At 32.0% G+C, this 23,481-nt stretch overlaps 3 protein-coding genes across 3 annotated transcripts; all 3 read right to left on the bottom strand.

The window, feature by feature from the left end:
- Window positions 1-6,711: 6,711 nt before the first annotated feature.
- LOC134257316 (uncharacterized) lies at window positions 6,712-9,135 on the bottom strand. Its single transcript, XM_062739949.1, has 4 exons — window positions 9,123-9,135; window positions 8,237-8,842; window positions 7,428-7,733; window positions 6,712-7,257 (listed from the first exon to the last, which is right to left on the bottom strand). Exons 1-4 carry the CDS (start codon window positions 9,133-9,135, stop codon window positions 6,803-6,805), a joined length of 1,380 nt encoding a protein of 459 aa, XP_062595933.1. The 3' UTR covers window positions 6,712-6,802.
- Window positions 9,136-14,807: 5,672 nt separating this feature from the next.
- Window positions 14,808-16,370, bottom strand: LOC134257315 (uncharacterized). Its single transcript, XM_062739948.1, has 3 exons — window positions 16,222-16,370; window positions 15,931-16,072; window positions 14,808-15,554 (listed from the first exon to the last, which is right to left on the bottom strand). The coding sequence occupies exons 1-3, from the start codon at window positions 16,368-16,370 to the stop codon at window positions 14,808-14,810; spliced, it is 1,038 nt and encodes a 345-aa protein (XP_062595932.1).
- Window positions 16,371-19,042: 2,672 nt separating this feature from the next.
- LOC134257311 (uncharacterized protein in xynA 3'region-like) lies at window positions 19,043-21,040 on the bottom strand (the record flags this gene model as incomplete). The annotated part of the gene is made up of 4 exons (XM_062739945.1): window positions 19,043-19,288; window positions 19,684-19,824; window positions 19,950-20,248; window positions 20,794-21,040. Coding segments are annotated over 4 exons (933 nt in total), but the record flags the coding sequence as incomplete, so codon positions are not given.
- Between the last annotated feature and the right edge of the window lie 2,441 nt (window positions 21,041-23,481).

Genomic DNA, 23,481 nt, shown 5'->3' with positions numbered 1-23,481 from the left:
TTTCTAGTGGCACATATTGGGTAATGGTCAGAGATGGCTATAAAAGGTACATTTACTTCACACATGTTATCTGGTTTATTGGTGTAAAAGTGATCTACTAGAGTACTTGAAGTATTAGTTACTCTGGTTGCTGCTGTAATTAATTGTGAAAAATCAAATTCTTCTAAAGCATATGTCCAACTTTGTGGGGGTTCTTTGAATAAGTCTACATTAAAGTCACCTGTTAAGATAATTTCTGCATCGTCACAGCAGGAGGAACAGTTAATCTCTCTAGCCAGGTCCTCCGCCCAGCAGGAGGGAGCAGATGGTGGACGATATGCTGAACAATAATAAATTGGTTTAGAATTCTTTGTATTTAATTCTAGCCAAATTGTTTCAATATCACCAATTTCAAAATCAGTTCTACGCTTGTATCTTATATTGTCGGAGATATATACTACAATTCCACCACCTGCCCTCAGAATGCGATCCTTCCTTTCCATTTCAAAGCCATCAATATTCAACTCAGAATCACTAATGTTATCATTCAAAAAGGTTTCACAAAGTCCTAAGATATTAAGATCTTGTTTGTTTTGAAGCAGAATTTTAATTTCTTCAATTTTTGGCATTAGGTGGCAAATGTTAAGGTTTCCAAATTTTAATCCCTTTTTCATCAAACCAAAATTACTTTTACTTGTTACACTATCATTTTTTGTTGTAAATACAGTTGATTCGTCTGATTTTTGTGAAACCTTCTTGGTAGCAAAATTAGGCCTATTAATATTTTTCTCTGTCTTAATGAATTTATGCGAATTAGATAAAGTGTTTGACTTAATTCTAGAATTTTGAAAAAAATGTACATGAAAACTCATTATCACGACATAAACAATAAACCTGATTACATTCATAGCATAAATTATTAAAAAGAGAATATACATTATTGTTTTTAATTATCCCTCGGGAATTGGTGACGGCTATACTTCCATTGCCCGTTTCCTAGTGGCTATGCGGGCAGAGCTTGGTTTTGTGACCTAGCTCTCCACAGTTCCAACAGTCCAGCTTTCTCCCATGCCTGCAGTATCGCGATATGTGGCCACTTTCCCCACAGAAATAGCAGAAAGTTGAACGGAAGGAATCGTTGCAAAGTGATGTAATTTTTCTGAAGTTTCCTCGCCCGTTTCCGCTTTTCAGTATATTCACATAACCTTCGTAGATTTTGAGCAGAGCTGCGGTACCTCTGTCTGACAGGTGGATTCCGTCTTTCCAGTAGTATCCCTGTTTAAGATTTCCATCTCCAAAGAACTTTGTAGTAGGAATCACAGTGACACCATACATTTCACACACGTCATTAATTATTTCATTAACATCACTGACATTCGTATCACGCCTTGATAATACTTCTGAAATATAGACACGTACACTGGGATTCCGATGTTGGAGGTTTGCGATTATTTCCGCAAAATCGTGTTCCATCCCCTCTGCATCCCGCCGTATTGATGCATCATTTCCGCCAGCTAAAACAATAATACTTTGATATGATGATACATCCATTCTTGAAGTTATATGTCGTAATCATCGCCACTAAAACATTTATATAGCCTTACACCATCTATAATACATAGTGATTAGTCATATAATCAAACTGAACAGCTCTCCGGTGCGCCGTAACGTCATCAAATGTCACCATTTTGTGTTGTGTTTACCATTTTCCCATTTCGAATATTCGGGAAACTGCCAATAATTAACCAAATGCATGAATAAATTTTTTTAAAGATGACAAAATTGATTGTGGAATCGAATTTGGATATGTTTTATCCCAGTCTTATGTATGTAAAGCTGATTTCCAATTAATAATTCTGTATTATTTAATATAACATTGGGGTTTTTTTACCGTGCGCCGTTAAGAACCGTACCTTGTACATATTTAAGCATTATAAAATCTCTATTTTCGTCTTTATATTATCAAAAAAAATTATGATGCACTAAAATATGATAAATTAACATTTACTGAAATTTTCAGATAAGAGAGCCGGTTACTTTTCGAGAAAAACGCTTTGTCCACGATTTAATTGGACAACCCTCGTACATGTTACCAATTGTGTTCATGTATGTGGGCAAATACTTTCAACGTTTATAACTGAAACGGAAAGCTGTTTCCTATATGTTTAATATAGCAAAGGTTATCGCCCTTGTTACTATTGATTACTTATTATACACCTCGAAAATAAATACTTATTAGTGTTGAATTTGAATTAAAGTTATCAATTATAATCATTGTATGTTACTTTAGTTTTTAGTTAGGTAACTAAAGATTGGTTGATTGGAAGCTTGATTAGTGTTTTAATTAGTTTGTAAATAAATAATCACTATGTATTATAGATGGTGTAAGGCTATATAAATGTTTTAGTGGCGATGATTACGATGGAGGTACTAGAGGTAAAACTCGACAAATCTTGTTAGTGCATTTAACTGTGCGGACTTCCCTGCTTTTATTGTACTGTGATAAGTGATAAGTGTGCGGTCATCCCTTCTTATTGCTTGACAGAGTGTGTGGTCATCCATGCTATGTAATTGGCATCTCATAGCAACAAGTGTGTGGACATCCCTGCTTGTTGCTGCGCAAGATCAGGTGTGTGGACATCCCTGCCTGCATCTTGTGGTAGAGCGTTGGTGTGCGGACATCCCTGCCAGTGTCTCTAGACTAGAACCGTATTAGTGTCAAGTCCGTGGTCATCCCTGCTTGTCACTGCGCAAGGGCAAGTGTGCGGTCATCCCTGCTTATCTCTTGTGGAAGTGCGCTGGTGTGTGGACTTCCCTGCCAGTGTCACTGGTTCGCTACCAGTAAAGACCTTATATACGCAGTACCAAGTGATTAAGACTGCGCATTTTACATATTTGCAACATCTCAAGGCTATCCGTTTTTATCACGGGTACGAGCCTGCGGGGGTTCACAGGCAGTGACCTCCCTTGCACGTTACATAACAAAAGGGAGATAATAACTGTATTTTAAGCATCTTTATCATTTGGATATTCATAAAGTTACTTAAATCGATGAAGATATTTTAAATGTATTAATTGATATTTCTTAAGGTACATGTATTTCCATCGCGTATGATGTCATAGGTTTTTGCAAAAACTGTTGTTAATTAGAATTTATTTTCAATAGCACAATATTTTCGGAAGAATGCTTTTCAATATGTGTTATGATGAATATTGTTAAGTAAAAAAAAATGTTTGTATATATTTAAAAATGTATATTTTCTTTATTTAATCAATTTTTCAATGTTTCAAAAATGTTTACAAGGCCAATAACTCCTTCTCAGTTATCTTCATTCAGGCTTTTTCTTTATTGAACTTCTAACGTAAAAGAAAAAATCAAAAATATCTGGTAAGTAGCAAGTACATGTATTTCGGACTCTTCAGCATCAGAATCGAACCAGTTTTAATTTGAATTATAATGTTTACAATGGTTGTACGTTTTTTATAATGACTTATACATGATACATGTATACTTCTGTATTCTGAAGTCTCTAATTTCAAATAATATGGCAATATATACATTTCTTTGCAATAATTGGTAAATGTTAATTATATTAAATGAAAATAAATGCAGTTTTGCATTCTGATCCACTTTTCATTAGGAAGGAAAGGACAAGATAGTGTAAGGCCAGTATTTGGCCCCCGATTTTGGGTGTCTTTCAAAATGATCCAACAGTTTATCCATGAAAACCTGTTTTCACCCCTGGCACAAAATGAGTGTTGGTTTTAAGATTTAGAATATACAGGGTCACAGTGGCGTCAGGTATTAGGTCAGTTTTCGAAATTTCTCATTTTTATGCAAAATTTTCATTAATTTTACAGTACATTTTCTTTTGGAAAACATAGAGCACACGCTTACTATCTACAAAATTTATATATTTTATACACTGATATCAGATGCAGTATATGTGTAAAATTCTCAGATAGGCAAGCTTGTGCTCCATGTTTTCCGAAGAGAAATGTATCCCAAAAAGATGAAATTCCACCAGAATTGAGAAATTTCTAGAAAATGCCCTATTTCTCTACCCTCTAGCGGCTTCCATGTAAGCTTTGAATCAAAATTAATGCTTGTCTTAAAGTAAGTACCATTTTAACTTCTAAACTACAAACTATCACAATTTTACCAGTGTTATGATTTTTATATCAAATTAGGGGCCAGATTCGGCTGTTACCCTATCTTGTCCTTTGTTTAACAGTGATCTTTTTTTCATTTTGTGATTGGATCTCTGGAATTTATTGTTGTATGTAAAATACAGTTTTACAGTTCTACATTTATTCTACTTTACAGATACTTTTTATTACTTTTATAGGCATCATCCTCTTTCATTTCTGTTTTTAATAAAATTATTTCAACTCATATTTTCAAAGTAAACATACAGATCCATAGTTTATTACTGTGTTCCATTTATTTCTATAACCGAGGTTCTACTAATTTCAGACGTATTCCTACAACTGAATTTTGAACTTACATGTATGTTGTGTTTTGAGTGAAATTTGAATCAGTGATCACCCCCCCCCCCTTCCGAACGAAAAAATAAAATTCTTAAATCAGCGTCAAATAGAGATAATTATTTTCTTTAATGCATAATATGAATAGAGGACTCTTTCCACCTCGAAAGTCAACATGGAATAATTAAGAAATAAACAACGTTATTCAGTGAACATGGCGTTATGAATAGCAATTGCTCTACTGGCATATTCCATGATGCGCGCTAGCGCATCATGGAAAATATGCCAGCAGAGCTATTGCTATTCATAATGCCATGTTCACTGAATAATCGTTGTTTATTACTTATATTTGCATTCTTTGATTTTTTTTTCAAGAATATCAGAGGAAATCCTGACTTACATAAGGACGCAGCGTATTGTCTTCAGTAAAGAAAAACATACGGCTTTAAAATCAGTAAACCTGATCAATGATCCTTTTCTATAATAAATCACAAACAATTTATAAAGTAATATTCCCTCTCAAACACAGTTATCTGGATACAAGCAGCGCCATCATCACATTTTTGTTTTGATGCAAGTGTGACGTCATCGATCAACGTTATTAAAACCCTCTGACAAAAATCAATAATTTAACACTATGATGAAAAATGAGAAATTCAATGCTTTTTTTTAATGATTATTACTCCAGAATGCTTTTCTATGATTTTTTTTTTGTTTTTCTATTTATACTTTTAATAGCTGAAATCAATTTTCTCTTTCTGAATGTTATTACCCAAGTGTTAAGAGTTATCGTTCTTTGTACAAATATGCATGATACAAAAAAAATAAGATATGGCAATTCTCTACAATTTTAAAAAGTTTTATTATACAATTAAATACATTGACCGAAATTGAATTTTTAAAGATATCAGTTACCAATTTGAAATATAATTAATTTCCCTTTTTTCAAAGAATATTATTAAAAAGTTATTTTTATTCCTCTTACGAAACATTTCATATATATACTTCTCGAAACGTTTCATATGTGTAGTAGAGATTGTTCTACTCGAGTGTGATAGAGCAATTGCACTCATAGCAGGAGCAATTGCGTCTATAGTCCTATGAACGCAGTTGAAGCCTGCAGGTTCATAGTAGGAGAGAGCAGTGGATATGCAAATATTTCTAAATATTTGTAAGTTTAGATATAGTTAAGTCACCTCTACAGGGGAGTTGTAACATAAAGTCTACTTAAGTCTTAGACTGTGCTTAAGTAGGACTTAAATACACTCTAAAACGTAAGACCGTAACTAGAAGCGTACTTAAATTTGGCAATCTTAGCAGAACAGGCGGCCAGTAGAGATGACTTAAGTATACCTGTATTTTAACTTTATTGTACGCAAGAGCATGCTCTACGTACATGTATGTTCAATTTCTAAAACGAGGTAAATTATTGACAAATAGAAACAAATAGATGAAACAAGAATATCAACAGCCCCGTTGAAAGTCATCATTTCCTACGTTTAATAGTCGATACATTGACCTTGTCAGCAAACACAGTTTATCATATGGTCAAGTGCTGAATGACGTTTTTCATACGAATTGTTAGTCCAAATTTTATTCATACAATGAATTGACGACGTATACGTATTTTCCGCTATTTCCTGATAATGACAAGGAGCACACGGCGGGTGCGACCGGTCTGCAGGGGATGCCCACACATCCATGGCACCTGATCCCACCTCTGATGTTTTGGATGCTCCTATTTTTGTACTGTTTTATTGACTGATATTGAAAACTGTTGTTTATTTCCATATCCTTCATGAAATAAAACTGTTTTATTACTGGAGTGGCTAATATGTTCTCTATCAAACTCTAAGTCTATGACATCATTTACGTTAGACTTCATGGTAAAGAAAAACGGATGTGTAGATTTGGCAATGTTACAATACTCAGAGTATCTAAATGATGACAAGATTTTTAAAATATGTTAAAAAAAATTATATACATAAAAAATGATATATATAATAAATTTTAAATCAATTTTTGAATAAAATTACACAATAACTGTTGATTTAAACAACGTTTAATATGTACATCAGCAGCGACTTTAACGTAATCTGTCTTTTAAGTCATGTGAACTGTGCCCTGTCTCCCCTTGATAAAATCTACGTAAAAAATAATCTTATATCATTATTAATTTGATTTTTTTAAAATAAAAAGCAGTTGTTATAATGCTTTAATATCTACATTTCCGTATTACTAACCCGGGCGTTCACAGATTGTCGAAAATCATCATCCCCAAAAAATATATAAGATGAAAAAAATGGAGATGCAAAGTTCACATACGGAGGGTTTGTTACAACTGTTCCATACTTTCCTCGGGGAAAACGTGCATTTTTACATTTAAAGATTCTAAAATAGATTCAATTGGAGTTACCACAGTTGTACAGTAAGATGTCCCACCCACAACCATCCCAATACAAAATAATTTATCGTCTTCCTCTTCACTGCTCTTTGGATCGACCTGAAAGACAAGAGCTCCAGAGTCTCCCTCCACAGCAAAGGGTTTTGTCGCAATTCCTCCAAATTCTAGTTGTGAACGATATAAACAGGTACTTCCTGATGCTGGATTTGTTAGATACATTTGTTCATCGCGACATCTTGCAGTCATGCCATTCACACACAAGAAACCTTTTGTGAGCCCGCTTCTTGCACCAAATTTTATGCAAAGGTTGGTACGTTTAGTATTTTCTTTTCGATAATCACGCGTAGATCCAGATGCATATTCTGGAAGATTTTCCAAGCTGAATCCTACAAGAAACATGTTCTTTTACCATGAATATGTATATATATGAAAAACAAGAGAGTGTGACTACTCAATGAGTCACTCACATATATAGACTGAAATTTATTACAAACAATAAAATGATTAAATAGATTATTATAAAGTACAGATAAAATCTAAATATTAAGATATTCACCAACTCCCAGTAAATCATTTGTCATCAATTCTGCAAAAAGTCCACGCTGGGGAACACGATCTGTCAGTTTTGCCAGTGATGCATCCACTGTTACTCCTTGATGTATTTCCAAAATAGATTTAATATGCACACCACAAACATTATTGGTATTCCTATAGCCATATGATGGTTGGACTACTTCGACAGCTGTAGTCTGTGGGGAAACATTGGTAGAAAAATCATAAAGCACATGGCCACAGGTTATGATGCCTACTTCCCCGTTGTTTAATGTGACAAAACCACCTAGAGTTCCTTCTTTGTTTTCATCTGTAAAAGGTTATATCTTTTAATTGTTTTAAATCCCATATACAGTTGATAAAAGCATATTGATGTATAAGTAAGGGAGGGTGAAGAGCTGAAGTTATCACGTTAATCAGAAAGCTTTCTTGTTAGATAACTATTTACCTCTTTTAAAATAAACATTCAGATATGAAATTAAATACATTTTGATGTGTCATTCACTTATTCATGGGGTATTTAGTATATTTTTTGTGTCACTATTACATGTAATAGTCCATTGAATTCTGATTTAGCTACTTTTACGATAAGGACTTGAATCAGTTATCGAGGTAAAAGTAAAATCATCTTTTGCATATGGCATTTTTATAGATTTGATCTTGTATTGATCTTGCATTTTTGATACAATAAATTTAATGTCATTTTTATATCATAATTTTTCTTATTTGCATCGCATCACAATGAAGTTAATTTATTATTTTAAAACCACAATTAAGTAATAAAGAGTTTTTAACAGATTAAAAATGTGATACCTTTTCTTCCTATGCTTGCCCCAATCATCAATGGATCGAGCACGTCAGATGCTCTTTTAAAATAGCGGTCGTTTGGAAACAGGTAGAAAAATCCTTCCCTAACGTCAGTATTTCTTCCCATTATCTGTTTTGGAAACTCTTTTTCCTTGTATGGTACAACTCCTTTGCAGGAACAATAGAGAACAATGCAAGGTTCAAAAATAATATTTTCTCCATTTTTCTTTGATCGATATGCGGAGGCACTTACTATTTCTAAGTTTGAGTGCTCGTCAAAAAGTGAGGTCGAACACATTTTCAAACTTTGTTCGATTTCTGCTAATTTAACGTCTTTGATTTTATGCCAATGCTCATTTTCAAACTTACAAATACGCATGCATTCGGAGGAAGGCCTCATCCAGAGTTTGAAACAAAGGTCGAACATTTTACCACAATAATCAAAAGTTTTTTCTTCAATGACATCAACGTTATCGATAACAACAACCAAAGTGTCCTTCAAACCATTTATTTGTTTCCCGATGTAGAGATGAACTATTTTTATATCCTTATACTTCTTCCGAAGCCATCCCTCAAATTCTTTGAGCACTGCCTTTTTGTCTAGGGTGGATTCTGAACAACAAACACAAACGTTATCATAAAATTTTGCTGCAAAAACATCAACAAGATAAATTGTTTTGGAGCTCGTAATAAATGGGATTATTTTTGTACCAGTTTTGCTAAACGGGGATAAATGGGGAAACAAGGCCTTTTGCTTCAGGTTTTAATATCAGTTCTCTGTAATTATCAAAATTGGTTGGCCACGCATAGAAAAACATTTTGAAATTTTTAAAATAATTTTATGCAGCTATGTCATTAATTGTAAAATCTAAAGTGGGTTTATGAAATAAACCCTTGGTTGCCATAGAACCGGGGTGCAAAATTCCTCAATATCGTTAATTTTGAAAAAAACATGTACTTATCAGGAAAAACTGTGTCCAGTAATGAAAAAGAGATAACTTAATATGTTTTAATTATTTTAATTTAATACTACAGATTAAAGTAATGATATCTGTAGTTTTTATTTAATATCTCAATTGTAAATGGCCATTTGACATATTACAACATATCAGATAGGTGATTGGTTTAGTAGAGTTTACTGATTACAAATTAAGTAATTATTAATAATGAAAGGCTGATATTTAGATATTTGATTATATCAAAATATGTAAAATATTGGTAGATTCAAAGATGTAAAAGAAATTCAAAGATAAAGATGACTTTTTTCTACATTTTGAGGCATTTTTTGCTTCCTAATTACTTCTCTTGAACTACTCTCTAACGTTTGGAGGTACAATATGTATTAGTAAACATTGCATGGCCATTTTCTAGCGAAGATCTTATCAAAGTTTTACAGTCTGGAAGAAGAAAAGAAGGCTAGACATCTCAAACAATGAAGACAGAAGGTAAATTTATGCATGTTAACCAATGCATATTTTCTTAATTTTATTTGCCTTACAATGCACAGTTGTTTTACAGGTAGTGGCCAGTGGTGATTCCTTATCAAATCAAGCGAACTATACCTTTTGACAGTTTGACTTTCTGACCAATGAATTAATAATTCTTTTTTAATAAAGTTGAATTTGAAGCATATAAACATTACTTGCTGATACAGCTGACTCCCCCACCCTCCGCCCCCCCCCCCCCTCGAAATATAAATGAGATCGTATAAAATCTGTGTCATTCAGTAAGTTTACTTTTTATGATGTGCTGAGAGAGACTTTTAAGTGTGCATTTTTTATGTTTATAATATAATTTCCACTTCTGTCAGTTTTTATTCATTGTTAATCCTATTAATTCAATTCTTTATTGGCATTTGGCACATATTTTACAGAATTGTGTTGTTAAAATATTTAGCTAGAGCAAGTTTGTTTCTATAAAAGAAAAAGTGCATTAAAGGTTAATAATGTGTGAGCACAAGCATAAAGTAGCTAAGTTTTTAAAAAGTATTCTATATATCAGGAAAATATGGTCATAAGCAGAAAAATAGAAAACAGAATGTTTGTTTTGAAGTCATTGTTTTATTTAATAGCTTTTATCATTTCAACTTTAAATTTATAATATATATCCAAAATTGTACTATATGTATTGACAAACTAGATCTAGGTTAAGAATGCACTGGAAATATTTATTGAGTTATGTTTGTTTATAAAGACTGTTTCATTTGTCTATGAAGTACCGGTACTGTATAATCTATAGTTCAATTTTGTGTGAATAATAATAATCTTTTCAGAAAGCAAACAGTAAAAATTATATAATGTACACTTATGTTTTAGTGTTAAAACAAAATTTAACTAGAGCTACTGTGAGCTCACTAAATGCTACCCCTGCCTCCCATATGGTTATAACTGATGACTAAGTCCATGTTTTGCTGTGGCCGGGAAACCCCAAATATGTGTTAGATCAAAAAGTGAAATAAGAAAAGCCCAATGGCAATATGTAAAAAAAGATTCTGTGAAAGTTTCATTAAATTTCACTCAGTGGTATAAGAGGAGTTGCAGATAAGAGATGGGTAGCCTTAAGCGTAACAGACGGACGGACGTACAGACAGATGGACGTACAGCTAGACGGATGGACGGACATACCGATTACAGTATACCCTACCACTTTTCAAGCGAAGGTATAATGAAACTATATACATGTACATGTAGAATATTCACCTCTGATTTATAATGATATTTGTGTATAAACACTGACCATGTTTTTTAATACTCTAAACAAATTATTTGATACTCAGGCAAATATTCACTACTGGTAAGATGACCACACACATGAACATGTCTGTGTATGAATGAAATGAATTATTTTCATAATTTTTTCATCATAGGATTTACCATATAAGATGAGTAAAGAAAAAAAAGTAAGACCAGTAAACCAAAACAGGACCAAATAGGCCATGACTGAAGTTCAAGTGCATTCTGCAAGAAAGTGGACAGCCTAGATTTTGTTCTTTTCAAGGTAACCACTCCTAAAATATGAAAGTAAATTAAATTGTTAAAAATATTCCAGTTTATCTAAATTTAAACCTTGCTTATTTCTATTTTTTTAAACAAAATTTAATAACTGTCCAGTAACAGAACAATTCTTATACTAGAATAAAGAAAACAACTTTCTAAAGGATTACATACACATTTAATTAGCTTGAAATCGGTGTATATTGGAAAGTGCAGGAATTATTTACCATTGCAGGTTGAGAAGGGATGCCATATTAATTTTGTTTGAAACCAGGCAAGTGAAAGCTGAATTCCAACCCACTTCAATGTTTAAGGACAACAGAATGTTTTTATTCAGTCTTATCTTTTTAAATATTATTTATATTTTGAAGGTAGAATCCAGACAAAGTTTGGTGGTAGATGCATAAGATTTATCAAGTTCATATTTCCTATCTTTAATTCAAGTAAATATCTGTGTTATTGTTAAGATAGACATAAAAAGAATTTATTAATCAAACTGGACATAATTATAGTTATACATAAAGGGATTCGATGGAGAATTGTGACACGGTCATGTAATTGACCTTCTTGATGAGTGATGAACTTTCCAATTAAGCTGCCCATTACTAGATGTTTTTACAAGAATTAACACGTGGAAGGGGCAAGCATGGATAGTTCAATAATTGTTTTAACCCAAGCTGACCCAACTTCAGTATACCGGTGTTTTATTACAAATTTACTAATTAATTAACATATCTTTTTTGTACACCTAAAATCAAACAAAGTGATTTTTAGATGATACCCCAGTACACATCTCATAGGAATATTTGATAATTTAAAAAAACACGTTTATTCAAAATTGTTTTATAGGGAAAACAAAATGTAGCATTTCACACATGTTAATTGATTGAAACCAAACAAAAATCGAACTTTAAAATTATCCTTTAGTAATTTTCTTCCAGTTTGATTATACAATATATCAAGTCAAAATGGTGATATACTAAGCTGCTAAAGTATTTTGAAATTACTACTGAATATAGCTAGGAAACTAATAGAATTTACTCATTGTCTGGACAATGGACCTGCTTATAAGCATTTCTGGAAGCATTAAAAGAAGACACCTAACTAAAAATAGCTTATAATTTCTATAACCTTTGCTCACTGAATATCATCAAAAATCATTATTTCATGAACTTTGTTATAATAATTGTAATCATAAAGTAATCAAAAAGTAATCATGATTGCAGGGCTTTTTTCAGAGTAATCGATTAAATTACGATTACTTGTAATCAGAAAAATGGATAATTACTGATTACTCATGATTTCTTGGCAAACTGTAATCGATTACAGCTGATTACGAATACTGATTACGATTACCCCATCCCTGGTAACATATCTTGCATTCCTGTTTCCATGGTAACAGAGAATGGATAGGGAAATTTTTATTTCATAATAGTTTCAATCTAAGGGGATAGTTTCAGGAAATTTGAAACATGCCCTAATTAGTGTACAAGTACTTCAAAATTGTCAATTTTACGGAAGATGGGGGGGGGGCGTTTTGTGCAGGTGTTCATAGTTCTTCTATCGAAGAACAGATTTACATGTATTAATGATCTTGGAAATGGGATGTGAATATTTTTACATGACACTTCTCCTAGATATGGACTAATGTTACTGTAAATTACATCGAAACAGGTAGAAAGGAACATTTCTTTTCTATATGAACGTAATGAAGTGTGCATATGTTCCTTGAAATAGGGAAATTTTGTAGATTTTTGGTAATTTTTCATCAGCTTTTTAAAAAAAAAATATTTAAATGTCCCATAAATATTTTAATGTGTTTAGACTAACTTATTTACCATCTATACGATGCACTGCTTCATGAATTTCAATTCAGTGTGCAAAGTATTGAAAAATCGCTTTGAAAAAGGGTCTAAAATGGTAATTTTCTCAATTTGGCAAAATGCCAAAATCACCGAAGATAAGCGATGTTTAGCCATTATGTAGAATTACAGTTTTTTTTAAATTATGTTGTTATACCAAAGAGGGATAATGGTAGTTTGAAGCAAAAGTAGACTTTCTCATTGTCTTGTTTTTTTAGGCTCATTTTTATTCAGTAAAACCTACAAAATCACGTTTTTTTTTTTGTCAAATTTTAGGAAAAATTTACAGGGGAAATAATAGGTCCGTTACCATGGCAACGAGATATTTTTTTTTAAATAAAAAAAATACATAAAACAATTAATGATGTGACAATGTAAGTTCACACAAAAAGTTTCATTAAAATTGAAAATGTAGTGTGGCCAAGCATTATTGATATTGTTTGATAATTACATAGAATTGATATTAACTCATATTCATTTTGTGAATTCGTATATCAATATATTTAAATTAAAGTGGCCGACTATAGTTTTATTTATTTTAGTTTTAGTAGAATATCCATTCAATTTTGGATGTGACATCTACATCAGGAGTTAAGGTAGGCTTGGACAGTCTTATATAAATAGAACGAGGTTGGTTCCACAAATACTAGAACTACGTATAAATATCAAATCATTTTCAAATTCTACAAATTACTCAAATAGTTTTCTTATGAACAAATACTCTCTCTCTCTCTCTCTCTTTCTCTCTCTCTCTCTCTCTCTCTCTCTCTCTCTCTCTCTCTCTCTCTCTCTCTCTCTCTCTCTCTCTCTCTCTCTCTCTGACCATCACTTACCCATAGATCCTCACACACATATACCTATAAATTATATATAATTATATATAATTTTTCATTATGATATTTATAACTGTATTCTATTCTAAAGATGAGTTGAATGAAGTGCAAAGAAAAAAAGGAGTTAAGGTCTAGAAGGTCTATCAACGGACCACTCTATGAGTTCAACAGGTCCAGTCCAAAGACTATTTCTACCTACGTAGCTATTAATAGCTACCTAGGTATTTAAAGCTACCAAAAGTAGCTATTTTTACCTACTTTATATAATATTTGCATTTTGCGACCGAAAGACCAAACGGCGCAACATGGTGAATACCATATTTTTTGATACGGTCACACTAATGATGAATACGACAAAATTTTGGTCAAAAAATGATTAATTCCTGAATCAGCAATTTAACATTAGTTTCTATGCAAAATTGATAATATACAAAGTTTTCATTTTTTGGCAAAATTTTTATTATATTCATCATCAGTGTGACTGTATCAAGAAATTTTGTGCTCACTATGTTGCGCCGTTCCTGCATTTGCCCATAAAATGCAAGTAAAGCAGAAAGTAGGTAAAAATAGCTATTTTGGGTAGCTTTAAATACCTAGGTAGCTATTAATAATAATAATAATAATAATGATTGGATTTATATAGCGCTTTTCTAGCATAAATGCTACTCAAAGCGCTTTACAATCATTATTACCCCAGCAGACCTTAACAATCCAGAATCTTTCTCAGTGCAAGCTGCCGTAATCAGCGCTAGAACACTAACATTCTGACAATATCTTTCACTGTCTATAGCCAGGTACCCCTTTTACACTTGGGTGGAGTGAGGAAATTCGTGTAAAGCAAGTGTTAATTGATTGGCTTTTACGCCAAGAGATAAAAATACCATTTGTTTCAGTTCTTACCGCTTCTGTCAATCTGTTTTATTAAGGTAATGCTCATCTCTATTTCCACTTTTCTTTCCTCGATCAATTTCTCCAAAGATCTTATCTTCCTTGGTAGAATATCCGTACTAATCTTTTTAATAAGTTTTTCAAGTACGTCACCATACATAATTTTAAGATGATTACATATTGTACTTCGAATTGTTTGCATACAATTTTCATACTCCTTATCCATTATTTTTCGTCTTCTTTCTTTCCGAAGAAGTATCACTAAAACTGGAGCGATAATGGGTGATGCAACAAAACCAACACCGAGCGTAGCAATGGCCAAGCCAATACCGACCGCTAGTGCTGGTATCCAGAGTGGTGATGAAGCAATAACACCAGTCATATATGGCGCCATTGACACTTCTTGACAGTCCTCATGGTGTGCTCCTTCTGAATTATTTGTCCATTCTCCTTCTATTTCAGAAATATCGGAAGAAACTTCAGTATAAAAATCAAGTGCCTTTCTCCTTAGTATTAGAAACTTTTCTTGGATTTTTTCTGAATGCAATACACCCTGAACATACATCTCTACTCTCCCTTTGACCTTTTTCTCGAGCCTGCTTGGGATATACTGGATATCCATTAAATTCATGTGTCCTGGTGGATTTAATATTTTATCCTTTCCAAGATCTGAAGACATGTAGTCATAAATCTCTTCGGCTTCGTCTTGAATCATCTTTTTCATGTCCTCCAACAATTTTCTTCCCTCCTAAAGACACGACAGATTTTCATATAAAAATGGTTTCGTTTGATGTAAAAAGCAACAAATAACAATTGATATTTTACATAAAGATAATGTTATTTAATTATTATCCTGACATTTTACCTTAAAACACAAAGTTTTAAAAAAAAATTATGAAGCTAAATATCAATTAAAAAAAAAACAAGAATAGAAGATGTTAACAACACTGATGCAAGCAATTTATGTCCTTTCTATTGAGACTTCATAGATTTCTTTAAAAAATCTAAATTGAGATAGAGAAGAAATCTTTCATTTATAATTGGGAGATATTTACGTGAAAAAATATAAATTTTTTGCTGTCTGTAAGGGAAAAAAATACAATTTTTTTGTAACCTTAGAATACCTCTACGCATTTTGTTTTTAATTCCTTCATTTTAGCATTATGCTTCTCTTCTAAGGCTCTCTGTTCCTCTCCACTTCTTTTGCCTAACGCTAGTCTACAGTCTATTCCTTTGCGTATATTCTTCAAAACATCTTGCAGAAACCTTGGATAAATTATAAATAATTTAAATTCATAAAAATTTGAAGGTTCTAAATCTTTTATCGCGATTTTTATTCATAAATTTTATTGTTCAAATGCATATAACTAGGAATTTCTAATTTTTTTTAAAACAAATAGAATTAAAATTGTTACCTTAAATGTTGCACAAGCCTTGTTCTTTCACTTTCAAGAATAACTCGATTTAAGGACTTCCGGAAGTTTTTAAATTCTTCTGTTGAAGCTGTTGTTGAGGCATTCGTCTCTTTTGACGACACCTTTGAAAATGATGTATAAAAACACATAACCCGTATTTATAACGTGTTACAATTTAAATTTCTAAAATTTATTCAACTACTACCAAGACTTTTATATCAATATATGGTTACATGTACCACAAAGAAATTCCAATATGTCTTTTGAGCCCGAGATATGTTGACAGCATACTTTGAGAAATTTAAATGTTTAACCTACTTTCAACACATGTCACCCAAAACTTATGTTAAAGGCACGCTACAACTTTACTTGGCATGTGCTAGTTCATTGAAATATATACCTATAGGAATTCAGATACTTGACCAGGGTTCCGATAAACATATTAAAACTAATGGCATACGTGTCTTTTACTGATTTCTCTTTACAATACAATTAGTTTTCACTTGCTTCAAGTCAAACATTCCGAAAGACTCGTTACTTAACAATCTCTTTGAAAAAAAAAACTTGCAATATCGAATGCAATATAGAATGTTTCACGGAATTGTATTTTTTTAAAATTGAATTGCATGATAAGAGGGCAAATAAAGAGAGCAAAAACAACCTTTACGAAGTCAATTCGACAAATATATTTTCTTGACAGGTCATCTGTTGGATTCTTTTAATCAATTTTTAGCAAAATAATACGAGAGCTGTTCAATAAATAATGTCCTAAACCCTATAGCTATGATATACAATACAGATATCATATGTCATTAAGTTTACCTTCTTCTCATTATTGAATCTTTACTGAATTTATAACAATGTATGTGACCACTTTTCATCACATAGTTTTATTGAGAAGCTAGAAAACACTTAGGGCTATTCGAGACACTGCCTTAAAAGTGAATGGTAAAGAATCAGTAAACTAGAGTGAGATGAAACGCTTCCTTAAAGCTGCTGTAAAACTCATAAAGAGTCCTAAAGAAATATTTATTAAAATATGTAAATTTAAGACAACCAATGTTTGTTTTAAAGACAAATGAGCAGGTAAAAAAAAATATTTGGCATTAAAAATTGGTACCGTCCTTGCCAACAAAAATTATAACAAATCAATTAATGTGCTGTTTGCTATATTTCAACAAATTATCATGTTGTATGATGATTTTTAAACACATAACAAATTTGATAGACATCATTTACATAGTTCACACTGTTTTGATATTTTAAGAAATTTGTACAGCTCTAAAATGTACATTGACATGTACATTTTGCAATGACAGTGCACACTTACAATTAGATATAACTTTTTTCTTTACATGTACATTTTAACCGTTCACAGTGCACACTTTGTGCTCTTAACTTTTGTCTGTACATGTACAGAATGGCAAAAAGGCAAATGTCAAAACGTGAACGGTTGAAACACATTTGCTTCTGATTACAATTCCTGGTCGGCACTTTGAAGTGAAAGTGATTAAATATGAATTAAATTGGACAAGGCACTGAGAAGATTCATTTTGGCACGTTAAAATGGCTCAATGGCCCTATTAAAAGAAAAATGTAAACATTCTTGTGAACATTAAAACTAATGTTAAAAAATGTCTTCTTTTACTGAAAAGAACTAAATTTCAATAGATTAAAATCACCTTCTACAAACATTTCTTGCACAATGAATTGCCCCCATCCAACCCAGAAAATCATGACTATATAGCTAACACTCCTTTTTGATCAAAAGTAAAGGGAAGTTGCAAAGGACATTTTATGATTTCTTCCTAAAATCTTGTATTTAATTTTACGAGAAGATTAAATTGTGACTTCAACTGTAACCTTTGACCATCATTTGAAAAAATGTAATATTGCGTTTCATAAAGCGTTCAGTAATTAACCATAACACAATACTTTGTTTAAAATATCTTTCAAGTTTATACCACGTCTACGTCCCATCCCCGAATTGTGTTATCATTGCTGGCATAGTGTTTCACAAAACAAATCTTATTTTGATATCAAGTGTTCAACTTTTCCCCGTTGTACACTTTTATTCATATTTAATGGTTTTCTTTAGGACAAAACAGGAATTGTAATTCTATTTGAAGATATCAATTTCAACCGCTCACTTTAACAAGAGCCTTTTTGCCATTTTGTATATGTACAGATTTAAAAGTAAAGAACAAAGTGTGCATGACATTGCAAAATTTGTGAAAAAAGTGAACCATTTTGTAAGAAATGTGCACTGTCATACAAAATGTACATGTCAATGTAATCATCTTTTCCGATGAACAAATTGTGTTATAAGCAGTCGGAATTTGTATATAAATATATAGGAAATAAAATCTGATGTTGTATGATTGACTTTTAAACACGTAGCAAATTTGATAGATATCATTTCGGAAGTAGTTTACACTGTTTTATCATTTTAAGCGAGGACATTTTTTATTGAACAGCTCTCGTATAACTATTCATTTGAAACGCTGTTCATGATATTCTCAATACATGACCGAATAGAACAAAAAATTTACTATAAGGTAAAAAAATAAATCATTTCTACACCCAATTATAAACCTTGCATTTCCGAACAATATTATATTTATTCTAACTATACGTGTTCGTTGATGCCAACATATAAACTTCCCACAAACACACCCACAAGTAATTATTTTTAAACAAATATATCAAATACGAGTGAAATAATTTGGTTTATTATTCTAAAAAAATGTATTGCTTTCCTGAAGAGGAAGAGTTTTCAATGTATAGCTCTCAGTAACTTTTGTCCATCTTTTTGCAAGTATTACATGGTAAAGATCATTTTAAAAATATTTTCATCTTTTACAAATGGCCAAATAGTTTTGATAGCATTTTTGAGTTCGTTCCAGATCTTTTCATCTTGATTTTTATCGCTGCTTTCTTTGTCATGACTCCCATCTCTTGCTATGGTGTCCCACTTATTTGTTATGAAGATTACTTCTTTGGGATCAAAGCATGGCATTTCGTCTTCTATTTGAAGATTAATTAATGATCTCAGGATTCCCGCAAGCTTTGAAAAGAGTTAGTATACACCATTTACACTGATATGTATATTACAAATTTGAAGAATCGATAACTCTGTACATGAGAAACTTGTGGTCAACGTGAACCATTTTGGAATATAATGGAAAAATATTAAAAATCTTCATCAAAGGCATGCAAATATAGTCATATTGATTCGGGTGAACTCAGGGTGTTATACGGTGCCATGGCAAGCAATTAAATTTGATATATAAATATATAGGAAATATAATCTGTTGGTGGATGAGAGCATCAGGGACAGAGGTGGAAGTTGTGACCCATTGCCCTGTTGTTTTATTTGCTAAAAAATATTTATCTTTATTTACTTTATTTACGCCTTATTCATTTGTCAAAAGAAGATATCTTATGAGACATAAAAAGTACCTTTTCATCATGCATGCAACCAAGACGATTTACATCGATGACAAAAATAAAAGAAACCGCATTTGGGAGGTAATCCATCAATTTCTTGGTAAAATCTCCTGAATCATCTATTCCCGGAGCATCAATGATGATTGTATTGCCCTATTAGGTAAAATAAAATAAAAAAAAAACAGGGTCATCTTGAATTATTAAATTTACAAACACGACCACCAAATGACAATTATTTCTTTTATAGAATTTTATTTATTTTTTTTATTAATTCTCACCTTCAGAAAAGGTATCGGAAATCCTACGTCTATAGAACAAAAATGTTTGCTTTCCTGCGAAGAGGTAAGATTTTTCAATGTATCTCTCAGTAACTTTTGTCCACTTTCCGTTTCGATATTGCATGTACTTGGTAAAGATATTGTTTGTGTTTCCCCATTTGTACCTTCAGTGATAATCCTTATATCTTCAGAATTTCTAATTGTACAAAGTGTAGATGTGGATTCCCTTTTCCTGCATTTAAATATTCTCTTCTGTAGTAGTTTGTTTGTCAACGTTGATTTCCCTGCACTTGGCTCACCTAAAAAAACATTCTATGAAACATCATTCAATTTTTACACATTCATTATAAAGAGAGAAAAAATTAAAGAATGTGAATATAAGCAGTGAATTGATATTTTAGGATGTCTTTGGTCCTATAACACTTCTGGACGTGCCGACAAATTATCATACCGCGCTAACGCGTGGTATTCAAATTGTAAGCACGGCCAGATGTGTTATAGGACCGAAGGCATCCCAAAAATATTAATTCAATGCTTCAATATCAGCTGATTTTCCAGATAAAATATCCATTTATACAAAGATCGTAGTTTAAAAAAGTGCTGCGAACCAACATAGATTCTATTCTATCGATTATATGCTAAAATTACATGTTATACCGCTTGTTAAATATTCTGTTGTTAAAATACATTTAAAACAGATATTTTTTGTTTCATTTACAAGATTTTATCAGGTTTGAAGCACTTTATATACATGTTATGAAATGCTTGAAATATAAATTTGCAACAAGTATGTTCATTCTTTCATTTCAACTTAATCAACATTTGAAATTTGCTGCAAAATTACCTGCAATTACAATTCCATGATCATCTTTCAAAAGATCGTTCTTCCGTTTTTCAATTATTTTAAGATATTCCGGATAGGATTCCCGTAGACTTTTTCTTTGACTTTCATCATATGCATCATTTTCAAGAATGAATTTAAGTTCGTCGAACAAAACACTTAATTCCTCTTCTGGACTACTTTTTGTCACACAGTCCCTTAGAGTACATGAAATGGTATGAATACATACTATAAAACATTTGGTAAATTGCTAAAACATGATGAATATTTTCTTCAAAGTGTAGTATTTGTCATACATGTTTATCTTTGTTTACATATAACTTATTTTTTTTTTTGTTAACTTACAATATTCATTTTGAACAATATTTTGCATTTTGAATTCAATATTCATACAGTTTAAAATTGGTAGCAACTGTTCCTTCGCATGCGCTCTGCACTTTGAAGTGAAAGTTGCAATTCAGCAATGGGAAAATGAACTGCATATACTCTTCTATAAGTCGCTCTAAGGATTTAATTTTTGATTCAAAACTCTTTGCTGGACTTTTGAAGGTTTTTAGAGTCCTTAAATTGTTGGTATTTTTTTGGACGTCGAAATGTAATATTTTAGACCACTACGATGATTATCTTTGACAAATTTCTTATCATGCATTCTAACATGTATTTTAACATTATGCATAAAGTACAAGCTTAGCATCAAATGTAGGGAAACAACGAACAGTATTCAAGTGTAAAAGTCCATAAAACATTACAAAAAGGAACAGTGCAAAACTTCAGAATTACACACATGAACTGAACATGTTTTAGATGTCTTTAATAGGAATTTTGTCTTATTTTAATATTTATTAAGTATTAATTATTGAATTGAAAACACTTTACTACATTAACAACTTAATTATGAGGAAAACTGTACCTCGGAAAATTTATAGTTTTAATCAATAACTCTTCTTTTTTAGGGCTAGAGATCTTATAAGTCGTCGGTGGAATCCAAATGTCTTGTGAAACGGAATCTTCATATTCAGCAGCAGCATGAATTTGATCATCCATCTTAGAATTATTGCTTTTAAAACAATAAGAAAATATGGATGTTAACAATTATACAAATATTTGTTTTTATTTACATTATTTTCTTATAACGGAAATTAGTCGCCCACGTGGCGCAGTGGTTAGAGCGTCTGCTCTAGAGTTGCGAAGTAAGGAGTAAATCCTTACGTCGCGATTTCGAATCCTCCTGCGGGACGTAGAGACCGGTCCTTCGGATAAGACCGTATAAACCGAGGCCCTGTGTCGCAGTAGGTGCTGGCACGAAAAAGATCCCTCACTGCTCAAAGGCCCTGAGTGCCGAGCATAGGACAAATTTGTAGCCCTCCACCGGCAAATGGTGGCGTCTCCATATGAGTGAAAAATTCTGCAGAGGGACGTTAAACAACAAACAATCAATCAATCAATATAACGGAATTTAAATTCAAAGTAAGTCTGAAAAATCGAAGATGGGGATTATTTTACCTTTGAAACACATGTCCTCCCGGCTCCTGTTTTTCGTTTAGCTAAAAGAAAAAAAAATGCTATAAGCTACGTTTGATTTAATCATTGCCTTTAACGGGAAAATTTTATCACCGACATTTCTTCCCATAGTAAGTAAAATAGTTTCTCTCTCTCTCTCTCTCTCTCTCTCTCTCTCTTAATTAGGTTGCATGCCCTCTAGTGGAATGTTTTTTTTTTAAATATAATTAAGTTATCAAATAAAAAAAAATTATCAAAAAATCTTAACCCTCACTTTGTAAACAAACTATTGGTATTGAGGTAATAAAACGACGTACATGCATTCCCGCATAATCAGGTAGTAAACGGTCATGTATTTGTTCATGTTTGTCTAAACTCTCGTCAGTATTTGATTTTGGGGATAAGAGGGTCCTTGTATGCACGTTCCAGCTTTCATCTATAGAAATACTTGTCGCTTTGTCTGCTCTTTCTTGTGAAGTACGTACATTTCCTATGCCCACTTGTGCTTGTAACCTGAAAATGCTATTGCTTCTTATTCAAATTCAAAATGATATTTATTATAACTAGATCATCTAACAAACAGTACAATTCCAATATAAGGAAGTAAATTGGACTTCGAATTTTATATATACCAGGTTATTTTTAAGAGCATTAAAGAGATAAGGAAGAGAGTAAACAATTGCTTACAAAATTCATGAAAAATTCCTTGTAACTAAAATATCCTATCCGAACTCTTTTTAGTTGACCAGTAGAACTGAAAATGTAGTTAAATTCACGTCATAAGGAAGGTACATTTAGCACTAAAAATACAGTTTAATTTATTTACTATATATTGTCTTTTAGGCAACTTTAAAATTATCTCTTTTTCTTAATCCTTTTGAGAGAAAAAACATATTTCAGATTCAAATTTCAACTTAAAATGTCAAGGACATTACTTAGAAAAGCTGTATTTTATAGAGAATCCCTCCTGAACAATACTTTCTACATGCAGACTTTGACATATGATAAATCACACAGATCTAACAATTAGGCATACCTGTTTTGGGTACAATATTAATATAAAAAAAATCATGCAGTAAATTAAATTTTCCTGTAAATTGTAGCCACAAAAATTTATAATGAGAACAGAAAATCCATAGATCTGCACATAACAACCATAGCATCGCTATTTATTCACAAACCTCCAAAAAT

Source organism: Saccostrea cucullata, unplaced genomic scaffold, assembly GCF_032062105.1.
Source record: "Saccostrea cucullata isolate Sc308-1 unplaced genomic scaffold, CSIRO_AGI_Scuc_v1 ctg3659, whole genome shotgun sequence".
NCBI classification, from domain to species: Eukaryota; Metazoa; Mollusca; class Bivalvia; order Ostreida; family Ostreidae; genus Saccostrea; species Saccostrea cuccullata.
This window is presented reverse-complemented; position numbering and strand designations above follow the sequence as displayed.

Excerpts from the sequence above, each read along its gene's own strand:
- LOC134257316 (XM_062739949.1), bottom strand. Across the intron at positions 7,734-8,236 it reads GGCAAGCATAGGAAGAAAAG|ATGAAAACAAAGAAGGAACT; the intron begins GTATCACATTTT and ends AACCTTTTACAG. Across the intron at positions 7,258-7,427 it reads AAATGATTTACTGGGAGTTG|GATTCAGCTTGGAAAATCTT; the intron begins GTGAATATCTTA and ends TGTTTCTTGTAG.
- LOC134257315 (XM_062739948.1), bottom strand. The coding sequence starts at position 16,370 with ATGTGTTTTTATACATCATTTTCAAAGGTGTCGTCAAAAGAGACGAAT. Across the intron at positions 16,073-16,221 it reads AGGCTTGTGCAACATTTAAG|GTTTCTGCAAGATGTTTTGA; the intron begins GTAACAATTTTA and ends AATTTATCCAAG. Across the intron at positions 15,555-15,930 it reads TAAAAACAAAATGCGTAGAG|GAGGGAAGAAAATTGTTGGA; the intron begins GTATTCTAAGGT and ends TCGTGTCTTTAG.